Source organism: Callithrix jacchus, chromosome 4 (assembly GCF_049354715.1).
Source record: "Callithrix jacchus isolate 240 chromosome 4, calJac240_pri, whole genome shotgun sequence".
Classification (NCBI taxonomy): Eukaryota; Metazoa; Chordata; class Mammalia; order Primates; family Cebidae; genus Callithrix; species Callithrix jacchus.
In genome coordinates this window covers 91,691,242-91,705,807 of record NC_133505.1, presented here as the reverse complement: position 1 = coordinate 91,705,807, position 14,566 = coordinate 91,691,242, and the positions used below count along the sequence as shown (strand labels likewise).

Here is a 14,566-nt window from a genome sequence, read left to right as displayed (position 1 = left end):
ACATAGTTTTGCACATTAAAAAAAAAAAGTTTTGCACAGATTGAACACAAAGTGCCTGGAGGTGGTGGTAGGAAGATCAGGTCATAGGAGGGTGGCTCAGAAGCCCCAAGCATTGGCCAGGGGTGATTCGAATTGTGTCAGAAATATCAAGTGATAACGACGAAAAAGGGAAAAAGGATGGCAACCAGTTGCCATCCCAGAGGGAGGGGCTAAGGGTTCACCCACCCACAGTGGGATCCTTGCTAAGTGATCCTCGCAACAGCTCTCCTAAATCCGTCCCACCCAGTCCCACCCCTCACACCGGGCCCCGCCCTTCACGCGCGCCGGGAAACACAGCCTCAGCCTCCGACAGCCAATTCGGCCTCCTGGGCGGTTGCGCGCTCAGGCCCCTCCCTCCAAGCCTAGCCTTAGCTTCCTCGCTCTGCCCGCCTCATTTTGGGGCGGTTGGGCTGCGCCTGTGAGGGTGGGGTCCGGAACAAGCGACGGAGCCAATGAGGCGCGGCCGTGCGTCAGGCCGACTGGCAGCAGCGGCTGAGGTGGAGGTGGAAGGAGGCGGTGGCGGTGGAGGGGTAAGATGGCGGCGCCCGTCCTCCTGAGAGTGTCGGTGCTGTGGTGGGAGCAGATGGCCCAGTATGCCGTGTGCGCAGCCGGGATCCTGCCCTCCATTTGTTCCTGCCACGTGGAGTGGGAGTAGGAGAGGGACCCCGAGCACCGGGCCCTCTGCGACCTGAGGCCCTGGGTGAGGTGTTTTGCTGCCCTTGCCTCCAAGTAGCCGTTAGGGGTGGGCCAGCAGCGGCCGCACGGGGCGATAGTGGAGGCTGGGGTGGGGAGCTCGAGGAGGGAGCTCAGGCTTGGGCAGCCAGGGAGCTGGCCGCGGGGAACGGACGGGGTCGGGCGGGGCGCGAGAGTCTGAGGAGGGTGGGTCCCGGCCGGCCTGACAGGTTTCCTGGTTCTCGGGAGGCGGGCAGGGGTTTGGGACCCTGTCCACCGCACCCGCGAGGCCAGTGGCCACCTCTTGTCCCCCTGTCGCTGCAGCTGAAGCTTTGGGACCGGCGCGGACTCAGGGGGTTTGCGTTTCCCAGTGTCCTCCTGGTCAGGCCTTTGTACTCTAGCGCTAGTGAGAATTTGCAGACTTACTGGGATGGTGACATTTATGAGCAAACATGAGTTTGACCCTACCCTGGAAGAAGATACGGGTACTTATATCTGATTTCTTGGATTTCCCCTTGTATATTTCAGTGTGGCAGGAGGGGGAAATGGTCTGAGTTTGGGTCTGAGTTTAAGCTTCATTGGAGTAAAGGACAAGCATATTGTGTGCATGATGGTGTTTTAGGCATTGGGATGATTTGTAAAAGTTGTTGCTTATTAGTATAATAGGATACCCACTACAGACTAAAAACACACGCTTTGCTAAACTTGAGTGATTGGTTTGTGTTACTGATCATTTTACTATATTTTTTTTAATGTTGTAATTGGTTTGTCTGTTACATTTTATTTTAACGCATTAAATTTTCCTAGGCAAGTTACTTTGAAAAAGGGAGGAATTTACATTTTAAAGGTTGCTGTTTTTTTTTTTTAATGGGGGGGTATTACAAACATAACAATTTGAAGGAATGATTTCAGAATTGATAGGTTATGATTTTAGTAGAGACTATGTCTAATATTTAGATGTTTGTCAACATGTTTGTTAACAGTCACATTTGAGCAATTTCTTCCCCTCCTGTTGATTGGTAAATTGGTATGTAGCCAGAAATGTATAGCTCATTAGTTTATTTTGACTCACATATTGCTGATTACATGAACAAGGTAGCATTGGAGTTTCTCTTGTTATTGGTTACAAACGTCAGGGTGCTGATCTTTCCACTTAGCCTTCTTATGGACCAGATACTCTATCTTATTTGCTCTTAAACCAAAATCCTTACAAATTATTACAGGGGAAATAATTATCACATGGCCAAATGAAACATTTTGAAAATGCATTTAAAATGTAGGTATTGGTTTATAGGGGAAAATACATGGATGTGACAAAAAGCTCACATTTGTTGTTGGTGGATATTCCAAACCAAGATAATAGGCTGATTAGAACCTCAGATACCCTTGAGAAACGAACGTCGAGTGTCTTTCATGCAAAATTTTTATGTTATTTCCACTTTGGGAAAGAACTTTTAAGTTCATAAGTACCTTCCACATGAAGTTAGTTGATTGAATAAATATGTAAGGAAAACATTATGTAGCAGCACATTTCAAGTATTAAGAAACAAGAAGAAGTAAAAATAACTTTTGATCCTAGGTTAATATGGAATTTAAGCAGAATTATTACCAATTTTAGATTTTTTTTGAAGCAAGTAGACTAAAATTAATAAACCTTTTAACATTGGGGCATGGAAGGAGTACTTTATTGTATGTTTAAGTTCTTAAAAATGACTTTTTTTAAAAAAGTTTTGAACCATTTAATAAGCATGCACTCTAAATATTCTCAGTTAGATGTCTTGTAAGAGCTATGTGTGCATCATAAAACATCAAGAAGTATATTAAAAGTATATTAAAGTACATGTAAGACTGAAGGTAACTGGATCTCTTTATAGTTTAAATTTGAATTTAATATGTTGTGACTGAAAGTGTTGTTTCAGTGTGTAGCTGTGGACATAAAACAGTTTAACTTAGATATTTGTTAAGAACAGGTAAAAATAAGATATGCTAATAAGAATAAATAACTTACTTGCTATCTATACAGTGAAATTATTTTAAGAAATTTGTGGGCTGGGCATGGTGGCTCACGCCTGCAATCCCAGCACTTTGGGAGGCCAAGACAGGTGGATCACTAGGTCAAGAGATTGAGACCATCTGGTCAACATGGTGAAATCACGTCTCTACTAAAAATACAAAAAATTAGCTGGGCACGGTGGTGCGTGCCTGTAATCCCATCTACTCAGGAGGCTGAGGTAGGAGAATTGCCTGAACCCAGGAGGCAGAGGTTGCAGTGAGCCGAGATCGCGCCATTGCACTCCAGCCTGGGTAACAAGAACGAAACTCCATCTCAAAAAAAAAAAGAAATTTGTTCAGTTTGATCACCCTATTTATAAACTACTTGCAAAAATCAAGTAGTTTATAAATAACTCATTCAATAAATGAATTTACAGGACAGCTTATTTTGGAAATAGTTTATAAACAGTCTGATCAAAATTACATATGTATATATACATATATAATCACATATATGTACATATATAGACTAATTTTCTTTCAGAAGTAGGTAGACAAAATGTTGAAAGTTTTTATTTTGTCAAGCTGAAAGAGACTTTAAATGAAAGCTGATTATTGGACACCTCAAGTTAGTTTCTTTTGAGTAGTGATTGCCATGTAGCAGTACTACTCAAAGATGTGACTCCTTAGGAAAAGAAAGTTTGAGCCCAGGCTGGGTGTGATGGTTCACACCTGTAATACCACCGCTTTGGGAGGCCGAGGCAGGTGGATCACCTGAGGTTGGGAGTTCGAGACCAGCTTGACCAACATGGAGAAACCCTGTCTCTACTAAAAATACAAAATTAGGTGGGTGGGCGTGGTGGTGCATGCCTCTAATCCCAGCTACTTGGGAGGCTGAGGCAGGAGAATTGCTTGAACCCAGGAGATGAAGGTTGTGGTGAGCCGACAAGAGTGAAATTCCATCTCAAATAAATAAATAAGTTTGAAGCCACCTGGCTCACACCTGTAATCCCAGCACTTTGGGAAGCTGAGGTGGGTGGATCATCTAAGGTCAGGAGTTCAAGTCCAGCCGGACCAACATAGAGGAACCTTGTCTCTACTAAAAATACAAAATTAGCTGGGTGTGGTGGTGCATACCTGTAATCTCAGCTTCTCAGGAAGCTGAGGCAGGAGAATCACTTGAACCTGGGAGGCGGAGGTTGTGGTGAGCTGAGATCGCACCACTGCACTCCAGCCTGGGCCACAAGAGAGAAACTGTCTCAAAACAAATGAAAAACTGTTTGAGCCCAGAGAAAAGTTAACAGATGAAAAAGATTCCGAAGAAAGTCCTCTTTCAGGATCCAGTGCCAGCACATGGTTTTGGATTGCTTATACTCAACTTTATTCTCATTTCACAATCCCAAATGTCCTAATCCAAAGAGAATAAGGTAGAGATTAAAGAGAGAATCTTGAGGGGCATGTGTTATCTGTGTGTAAAGTCCCCTATTATTTTGGGGCCATAATGATGTAAAGGGCCAGACTTTTAGATTTCTAAAGAAATATTTCCCTCAAAATTAGGAGACTACAATAGAAATGCTGATTTTTTTTGTTTTTTGAGACAGAGTCTCGCTGTGTTGCCAGGCTGATGTGCAGTTGCGTGTTCTCAGCTCACTGCAGGCTCTGCCTCCTGGGTTCAAGTGATTCTCCTGCATCAGCTTTCTGAGTAGCTGGGATTACAGGTACATGCCACCACGCCCAGCTAATTTTTGTATTTTTAGTAGAGACAGGGTTTCACCACGTTGGCCAGGATGGTCTCGATCTCTTTACATCATGAGCCACCATGCCTGGCCTGATTTTTTATTTCTACCAGGTACAGCCAATAGAAGCAAATATCACACTATTATCTCCTGTCATCATTGTTTCATTTAACAAAGGGATATTTTCACTCAAATAATTTGAAAGAACAGAATCTCTCACAATAAATTTTATTTTTTACTTTTTTGAGACAGTCTTGCCCTGTCACCAGGCTGAATTGTGGTGGCATGATCTTGGCTCACTGCAGCCTTCACCTCTTTGGTTTGAGTGATTCTCCTGCCTCAACCTCCTGAGTAGCTGGGACTACAGTCATGTGCCACCATGCCCAGCTAATATTTGTATTTTTAGTAGAGACAGGTTTCACCATGTTGGCCAGGATGCTCTTGATCTCGTCATCTGCCCGTCTCAGCCTCCCAAAGGGCTGGAATTACAGGCATGAGCCACTGCACCCAGCCAGAGTAAAAGATCTTTAAATGAAATCATTTAGTTATATTAAAAGGTTTACTTTCAGACCAGCCTGGCTAACATGGTGAAACCTTGTCTCTACTAAAAATACAAAATTAGCTGGAATTGGTGGCATGCACCTGTAATCCCAGCTACTCTGAAGGCTGAGGCAGGAGAATCACTTGAACCTGGGAGGCAAAGGTTGTAGTAAGCAGAGATGGTGCCATTGCACTCCAGCTGGGCTACAAGAGTGAAACTTAGTCTAAAAAAAAAAAAAAGTTTACTTTTGTGTCCTTACTTTTCCCCATTTTCCCATAAATCAATGAAAATTCTGCTGCAAACTTACACCAGCCTGCCAGCTAACATTGAGTTAGCTCTCCCTCCTCCTTTGGTTTGGTATACAGAGCTCAAATCTGAGGGATCTTGGGGGGCTTCCAGCTATCTTCCCAGTGGCCTTATCTTCATGGTGCCTCAATTTCTTACATGAAATAGGGAGTTTTACACCTACTTAGTGCCTGACTCAGACCTGTAATCCCAGCACTTTGGGAGGCTGACACCTGGCAGATCTCTTGAGCTCAGGAGTTTCAGACCAGCCTGGGAAAAGGGCAAAATCCTGTCTCTAAAAAAAATACAAAACTTAACCGGGCATGGTGATGCGTGCTTTTAGTTCCAGCTTCTTGGGAGGCCAAGCTGTGAGGATCACTTGAGCCTGGGAGGCTGAGGTCACTGTGGAGTGAGCCATGATGGGTGCTACTGCACTCCAGCCTGGGTGGTAGAGAGAGATCCTGTCTCAAAAAACCAACCAACCAACATAATATATATATTACATATATGTTCCTGAAATAAAGTCTGTCCTCAGTTATAGCTGTTACCATTGATTGGAGATGTTACTTTTTTTTTCAGTGTTTGATAATAAATGCCTTTAAGTATAATAAGTTTCTTGTATATAGTAATTTATATGTTTAAACATTAATTGTTTTAATTATTTTATTGCTGACTTCATGACATAGCATAAAGATGTGTTCATTTAAAACACTTTTGAAGTTGTGCAAGAGAACTAATATGGAGATTTTTTTTTTGAGATGGAGTCTTGCTCTGTCACCCAGGCTGGAGTGCAGTGGTGTGATCTTGGCTCTCTGCAACCTCTGCCACCCAGGTTCAAGCAACTCTCCTGCCTCAGCCTCCCAAGTAGCTCAGATTACAGGCACCCACCATCATGCCTAGCTAAGTTTTGTATTTTTAGTAGAGACAGGGTCTCACCATGTTGGCCAGCCTGGTCTTGAACTCCTGACTTCAGGTGATCTGCCCATCTCAGCCTCTCAAAGTGCTGAGATTACTGGCATCAGCCACTATGCCCAGCCCTAATATGCAGAATATTGTATGTAGGTATTTTGTATATATCGGACACCCTCTAAGAAGGGTTACTATGTAGGAATAGTACAAATGATCTGGAAAGGTTAATAGGCTTGACAAATTTATGCTTCTTAACACTGTAAAAGTAGTCCAGTTGTCGTATGGTATATGCATAGGACATATACCATAGGGGCTTGGTTCCAGGACCCCTATTTCTACCAAAATTCTGGCATACTCAAGTCCCCACTATGGGCCCTGCAGATCTTGGATGTGTGAAAAGTAGGACCTTTGTATATGCAGGTCTGCATTTGGTTGAAAAGATCCACATATAAATGAGTCCATGCACCTAAAACCCATGTTGTTCAAGGGTCCACTGTATTTGAAAATCGAGTCCACAAAAAAAGTTGCCTTTTTTTTTTTTTTTTACAAAATGTTGGATTGCTACCTCTCCCATATCTTGAAAAAAAAAAAAAAGTACCATCTATTTACTACCCCACTGAGATAATAAAACTTTTAGAATAGAACCTAGGGCCAGGTGTAGTCATTCAAATCTGTAATCCCAGCACTTTAGGAGGCTGAGGTGGACAGATCACCTGAGGCAGTAGTTTGAGACCAGCCTGGCCAACATAGTGAAACCCCATCTCTACTAAAAATATAAAACATTACCCAGGTGTGGTGGTGTGTACCTGTAATCCCAGCTACTTCTGAGGCTGAGGCAGGAGAATCACTTGAACCCTCGTAGCAGAGTTTGCATTGAGCTGAGCTCATGCCACTGCACTTCAGCCTGGGCAACGAATGAAACTCCATCTCGGAAAAGAAAAAAAAAAAAAGACCGTAGAAGTATTTATTGTATTTATTGCTACTTGCTTTGTCTGAGACTCAGAGGTTAAGTAACTTGCCCAGGATAACACAGGTCATAGCAAATTGAGACTTGACACCTGGCTTCCAGAGTACTTATTTAGAGTCAGCTCTGCACCCCCATTTTAAAAATTAAATCTTGTCTAGGTAATGCATTTTCTGCTTCATATTTGAAAGATAACAAGGCATGTACAGTGGAAAGTCTTATTCCTTCCCATAGACAGTTCTCCCTGTCAGTAGGCTGCTGTGAAACTTTTCAGAGCCATTTGACACATAGACAGACAAACATCCATATGACCATATTATTCCTCCCTTTTTCTTTCTTTCTTTTTTTTTTTTTTTTTTTAAACAGGGGAGTGTTATGTATATGTTCTGGGATAAATAGCCTGCTTTTGGCTTGGCATTTGTTCCATTACTCCTGTACTTTAAATGCTGGTATTTATATTTAGTGAAATGTTAATAACTGATAGGACGTAAAAGAGAAATTGTTCTAGTAGTTTTGACTAACCCAGATGAATTTAGAAAATAAAATTCTTAACATTGTCATTGTTTCTTAGTATGGAAATTTTAGAAGCAGGTTGAACTACAGAGAGTCCAAGAGGAATAGAGAAATACGACAAAGAAGTGAATCTGGACTGTAGTAGCGATAAATGTTAATACTTAACAGATAATACTTACTATGTGCTAGGCAGTGGTCTAAATGCTTTACATATATTATTGAAGTCTCACAACAGTTCCATGAGGCAGGTAGCTTTTATCGCCATTTTACAGATGAGTATATTGAGCCACACAAACTAACACTTGATCTGGATAGTACAGTGGCAGAGGCCTGATTCTAACCCAGGTGGTCTGGCTCAAGGGTTCAAGCTCTTCACCATTATTTCTGTCTTCCTGTCTTTCCTTCTTCCTTTCCCTCCCTCTCCTCCCCTTTCCTTTCCTTCCCTCCTGTCCTCTCCTCTCCTTTTTCCTACATTCCCTTCCTTCTCTTTTTTCCTTTTTTTCCTTCCTTTCCTTTTTTCTTTTCTTTCCTTTATTTACTTTTTGAGACATTGTCTCACTCTCTCTTCCCAGGCTGAGTACAGTGGTGCAATCATGGCTCACTGCAGCCTCAACCTCCCCACATCCAATAATTTCCCTACCTCAGCTTCCCACAAAACTGGCTCTACAGGTGCACACCCCACCACACCTGGCTCATTCTTCTATTTTTCATAGTGACAAGGTCTTACTTTGTTGCCTCGGCTGGTCTCAAACTCCTGGCCTCAAGCGATCCTCCCACCTTGGCCTCCCAAAGTGCTGGGATTACAGGTGTGAGCCACCACAACCAGCCTTTTACCACTACTTCAAATTCGATTTAGATCTAATATTATAGAAGTAAGTTCTTGGAGTGTTGGCATTCTAAACCTGAAGGTGTGAGGAGTTGGTTTGTCACACCCAGTTAGCTAACAGATAGGCAGTGGGGGTGAGCTATCCAGAAGACTTAGCAGGTTAGCCTAGGTTGGAAGAAGATAGGGGATCTAGGCACCTGGAGGGAGGGAGAGGGAGAAGAGTTTGTTTTAATCTGTCCTAGGTTGGGGTAGCTCTTTCTGAGGGAGGCCTTGTCATGTGGACCTGCTGTACATAGAGATGGGATAATTGGACCTGAGTTGTGTTGTTAGCTAAAGTACCACACGGATCTGGAAATTTAAGAGGAGTTTATTTCCTCGATTATTAGGAAAAACTTGAAAGGGTAGCAAGTGGTCATATTTGAATGTAACATACTCAACTGGGTTGGGAAAGAACTGGAATCTAGAGCTTGGCCATAAAAAGTGCAAAATCAGGTGTTCTTGTAAACCATGTACTCTTGTAAACACCGATAAGACACAGCACTGACCCCTGAACCTTTCTTCTATAAAGTGCTTATACAGGCTGAGGATCCCTAATCTGAAAATCCAAACTCTGAAATGCCCACATGAGCATTTCTTTTGAGTGTCATATTGGAACTCACACTTTTAGGATTTTGGAACATTTCAGATTTCACAGTTTCAGATTTGGGATGCTCAACTGGTATATAATGCACATATACCCAAATCTGAAAAATTTCCAAATCCGAAGTGTTTCTGCTCCAAAGCATTCAGATAAGGAGTACTCAACCTGTAATGGATTGTAATAGACTTGTATTAGATTACCAGTTTTCGAAATTTGTATCTCAGAATCTTTGTTCTGTGTCAGTAAACCAGGGATTTCATACACCTTTAATTCACATTCTAATGTTTTAAACTTTAAAATATTATAATTGTTTAGGCCAGGCACGGTGGCTTATGCCTGTAATCCCAGCACTTTGGGAGGCTGAGGCGGGTGGATCACAAGGTCAAGAGATCAAGACCATCCTGGTCAACATGGTGAAACCTGGTCTCTACTGAAAATACAAAAAATTAGCTGGGCATGGTGGCACATGCCTGAGGCAGGAGAATTGCCTGAACCCAGGAGGCGGAGGTTGCGGTGAGCCGAGATCGCGCCATTGCACTCCAGCCTGGGTAACAAGAGTGAAACTCCGTCTCAATAAATAAATAAATAAATAAAATATTATAATTGTTTATATACACTCAAGTGCATATCATGCTAAATTTTAATATATTAGGACAACTGATTTGTACCGCCAGGTTACCTCAAGAGAGTTATACTGAGTGAAGGCAGAGCGTGGTGGCTCACTCCTATAATCCCAGCACTTTGTGAGGCCAAGGTGGGTGGATAACCTGAGGTCAGGAGTTCAAGACCTGCCCAACCAACATGGCAAAACAATGTCTCTACAGAAAATACAAAAATTAGCCAGGCATGGTGGCACACACCTGTAATCCCAGCTACTAGAGAGGCTGAGGTAGGAGAATCACTTGAATCCGGGAGTTGGAGATTGCAGTGAGCACCACTGCACACCAGCCTTGGTGAAAGAGCAAGAGTCTGTCTCAAAAAAAAAAAGAGTTAAAGGTTACATACTGTATGATTGCATTTATGTAACATTGAAATAACAAAACTGCAAAGACAGAGAACAGATTTAGTGGTTGTTAGGAGTTAGGAATGGGAGGCGAGGGGTGGTGCAGTTTAAAGTTGTAGCATGAGGAAGCTGTGTAGAGATGGAACAGTTCTGTATCTCAGGTGTGATTATACAAAGCTGCAAATGTGATAAAATTTTATACAACCACAAACACACATACTGCATACAAATCCTAGCATTCTCAAGTCCCATTTTGCATATAAAACTGGTGAAACCTGAATAAACTTGGGATTGTACCAAGGTCAGTTTCCTGATGGTGATAGTGTGGTAGAGTCACATAAGTAAGTTACAACGTTGGAGGAATTTGGGTCAGCATACTTTGGACCTCTCTATGTACTTTTTTTTTTTTTTTTTTTTTTTGCAAATTTCTGTGGTTTGCAATTATAGTACTTTTAAAATAAAAAGGTGGGCAGGTATGGTGGCTCACACCCTTAATTTCAGCACTTTGGGAGGCTGAGGCAGGTGGATCACCTGAGGTCAGGAGTTTGAGACCAGCCTGGCCAACATGGTGAAACCCGTCTCTACTAAAAATGCAAAATTAGCCAAGTATGGTGGGGTGTACACTTATAATCTCAGCCACTTGGGAGGCTGAGGCATGAAAATTGTTTTGAACCTGGGATGCAGAGGTTTCAGTGAGCTGAAATCACACCACTGCAATCCAGCCTGGGCAACAGAGCAAAACTCTGTCTCAAAATAAAGTAAAAAGTAAGAAAGCAAAATAAATAAATAAATAATAAAATATAAGCAATGCATTTAGAATATCTGAGAGAACATAAGCAAAAGGAAGAAAATGTAAATTGTCTATACCCAGGACAACAATCATTAGAATAGAGTTTCTCACTTTATGTATAGACTTGAAACATTTTAAATGAAATTTTATTTTTTAGGCTGGGCACAGTGGCTCATGCCTGTAATCCCAGCAGTTTGGGAGACCAAGCTGGGTGGATCATGAGGTCAAGAGATTGAGACCATCCTGGCCAACATGGTGAAATTCCTTCTCTATTAAAAATAGAAAAATTATCTGGGCTTGGTAGCACTTACCTGTAGTCCCAGCTACTACTAGGGAGGCTGAGGCAGGAGAACCACTTGAACCCGAGAGACGAAGGTTGCAGTGAGCTGAGATCACACCACTGCACTCCAGCCTGGGTGACAGAGTGAGACTCTGTCTCAGAGAAAAAAATATAAAAGCCATTTTATATTTTAATTAAAAAGTTTTTCTCCTTTTTCTCCTCAGAAAGGATAAAAATGTTATTTATTAGTAATACTGTAGTTTTATGTTGATATTTTGAAATTTTAGGGTGGTGTTTGCTCCTGTAACATTATATAAGCACATTTAGTACTATCAGAACTAATTGCATTATGCAATAACGTGATGCAATAACGTCACTACCGTATGCATATATCAGCATTAGTACATATCGTAAAGTCATTTTTTACCAAAAAGTTTACAACTACCAAGTATTCACATTCTTTAACATTATTACAGAATTAATTTTAAAATGTTCTACTTTTAAAACTTTTCGACAGTTGTAATTAAATCCTTGCATAAATATACTATTTTAAAAACAGAAAACAATTTTTATCATTTGCAAAACATACTTTATTATCTACTCATCTATGTGAATCAGGTTTTTCTTGATACCATGCAATCAAAACAAAACAAATTTGACATAAGACTGCCTAATCATCCATAATTTAAAGTTCGTGTTCATCAGAAGAATCTTATTGTTCTCATTATACATGTTCTACATTAAAGTTTTTATTTTCTTTTGAGATGGAGTCTCACTCTGTCACCGAGGCTGGAATGCAGTGGTGCAGTCTCGGCTCACTGCAGTCTCCTTTCAGCTTCAAGCACTTCTCCTGCCTCAGCCTCCTGAGTAGGTGGGACTACAGACATGTGCCACCATGCCCAACTAATTGTGTGTGTGTGTGTGTGTGTGTGTGTGTACTTTTAGTAGAGACATGATTTCACCATGTTGTTCATGCTGGTCTCAAACTTCTGACCTCAAATGATCCACCCGCCTCAGCCTCCCAAAGTGCTGTGATTACAGGCATGAGCCACCATACTCAGCCACATTTGAGCTTTAAAATACACTGATAGAATAAAATACTGCTTTAATCTATTCCTTATGTTATAGATATACATAAAATTCATTTGGAAAAAATTCTTGTACTAAAATATTTAAAGCTATTGGATTATTATTTATATGTTTTATTTTGTAGTTAGCATCTCTAGGGGAATTTCAGGGACACTGTTGCTGTCTTGTGATTACTGATCCTTTTAAAAATCATTGTGTTTGAGAAGTAAAGTTGTAGAAAATCTATGATAAAATAGGGAATTAAAGTAGACAGTATACCCAAATCCACTCTGTTTAAAGAGTTTGGTTAATTTCTGTACATTGTGCTGGTGATTAAGATCTGGGACTCTAGAGTCAACCTGAGTTGAAGTCTTGGCTCCATCACTTGATCTTTTATTTCAGTTTCTTCCTCCATAAAATGAGGACAATAATAGTGTAACTCATAGGATTATTTTGACTATGAAGTGCACTAGTACATGTAAACAGTCCTGGTCCCTGTCATAAAGGTACTCATAAAACATAGTTATTATTATTTTAGAACATGATTGAGATTTTACTGTATGTTTAATATGTCTTTTCCTCACTTAACATATTGCGGCAGGGCGTGGTGGCCATAATCTTAGCTCTTTGGATGGCTGAAGTGGGTGAATCATTTGATGTCAGGAGTTTGAGACCACCCTGGCCAACATAGTGAAACCCCATCTCTACTAAAAATATAAAAGTTAATCCCAGCTCCTTGGGAGACTGAGGCAGGAGAATTGCTTGAACCAGGGAGACAGAGGTTGCAGTAAGCCAAAATTGTGCCATTGTACTCCAGCATGGGTGACAGAGTGAGACTCTGTCTCAAAAAATAAAAATAAGGCTGGGCACAGTGGCTCACACCTGTAATCCCAGCACTTTGGGAGGCCGAGGTGGGTAGATCATGAGGTCAAGAGATCGAGACTATTCTGGTTAACATGGTGAAACCCCATCTCTACTAAAAATTAGCTGGGCATGGTGGCGTGTGCCTGTAATCCCAGCTAGTCAGGAGGCTGAGGCAGGAGAATTGCTTGAACCCAGGAGGTGGAGGTTGCGGTGAGCCTAGATCATGCCACTGCACTCCAGCCTGGGTAATGAGCAAAACTCAGTCTCAAAAATAAATAAATAAATAAATAAACCAATAAATAAATAAAAAAAACAAAGGATATCACAACTATTTTCCCATGTTGTTAAAAATTCTACCAGTAATGTAAGGGAATATTGGGTGCCCTGTACCCTTGCCAATATAGGGCATTTATACTTTTTATATATTTGCCAATATGATATATGAAAACTGTCATGTCATTGTTTTGATTTACATTTTCCCCAAGCATCAGCAAGGTTTAATGGTTTTCACATTTAATAAAAGTATTTTTTAATTTTTAATCATATTGTTTGATAATGAGGTTTTCATGTTTTTATTAACTCTGTTTCTTCTCCTGCCTAGATAAATCTTAGAATTTTTCACATTGATTTAGACAGATGCTAGTACAGAGGTCTTTTTAAGTCTATGAAAATTTTAATGATTTTTCTTGGTAATATTTGTCTATAGAACAGTTTAGAAGGGCATTTCCCATTCTGATATCATGTAAATATATTTAATTGGTTAGTTTTAAAAAACATGACTTTAAACCCCTAGATTATAGTTTACTAGGTGTTACATTAGTAATCTGGATATTGCCTGTTCAATACCTTTGCCCATTTTTTCCCCTTCTGGGTTGTTTATCTTTTCTTCTTATTGATGTATAGGAATACTTTAGATATCACAATGGTGAATCTTTTGTTATATGTGCTACACGTATTTTCTCCTCATTTGTTACTTGTCTTTTACTTTTGCTTATGGTGTTAGAAGTTTTAACTTGTGTCATCAGATCTTTCACTTAAAAAAATTCTTAATTATTCAACTTGAAAATCTTTCATTTCTTTATAGCTATTGGGTTGTGGGTTTTTTTTTTTTTCTTGTTCAGCAAAATATCTACCATCCCAAGATTATCTTTAAAAATTTTTTCTTATATTTTATGTGAAAAATTTTTTTTCACCCTGAGCTCATTTAGTTTGAAATGGAATTTCCTTTTGTGTCTAGTGTGAGGGTAGGAATCTCACTTTTTGCCAAGTGGATAGACTTTTCTGTCTCTCAGTTCACTTACTTGTTCATATTTCAGATGCCACAGGTTTTCCTGCATACATAAGGCCTCTTTCTGGAATCTCAGTTCTGTTCCAGTGACAGGTCTGTTGGTGTTTATTTCATTACCATCCCTCCCCTGTGGTTCTTTGTAGAAGTTTGATATCT

General features: G+C 40.6%; 1 protein-coding gene across 13 annotated transcripts in view; it reads left to right on the top strand.

The window, feature by feature from the left end:
- Positions 1-437: 437 nt before the first annotated feature.
- LOC144576428 (uncharacterized) overlaps positions 438-14,566 on the top strand; it is a 110,818-nt gene continuing 96,689 nt past the window's right edge. For all 13 annotated transcript variants that reach the window (XR_013534375.1, XR_004741931.3, XR_013534374.1 and 10 more), the window contains exon 1: positions 438-569. Coding sequence is in view for 4 of the 13 variants with exons in the window: in XM_035296290.3 (XP_035152181.1) it covers positions 492-569 (78 nt within the window). In the remaining 9 variants the exon portion in view is untranslated. The remainder of the gene's footprint in view (positions 570-14,566) is intronic.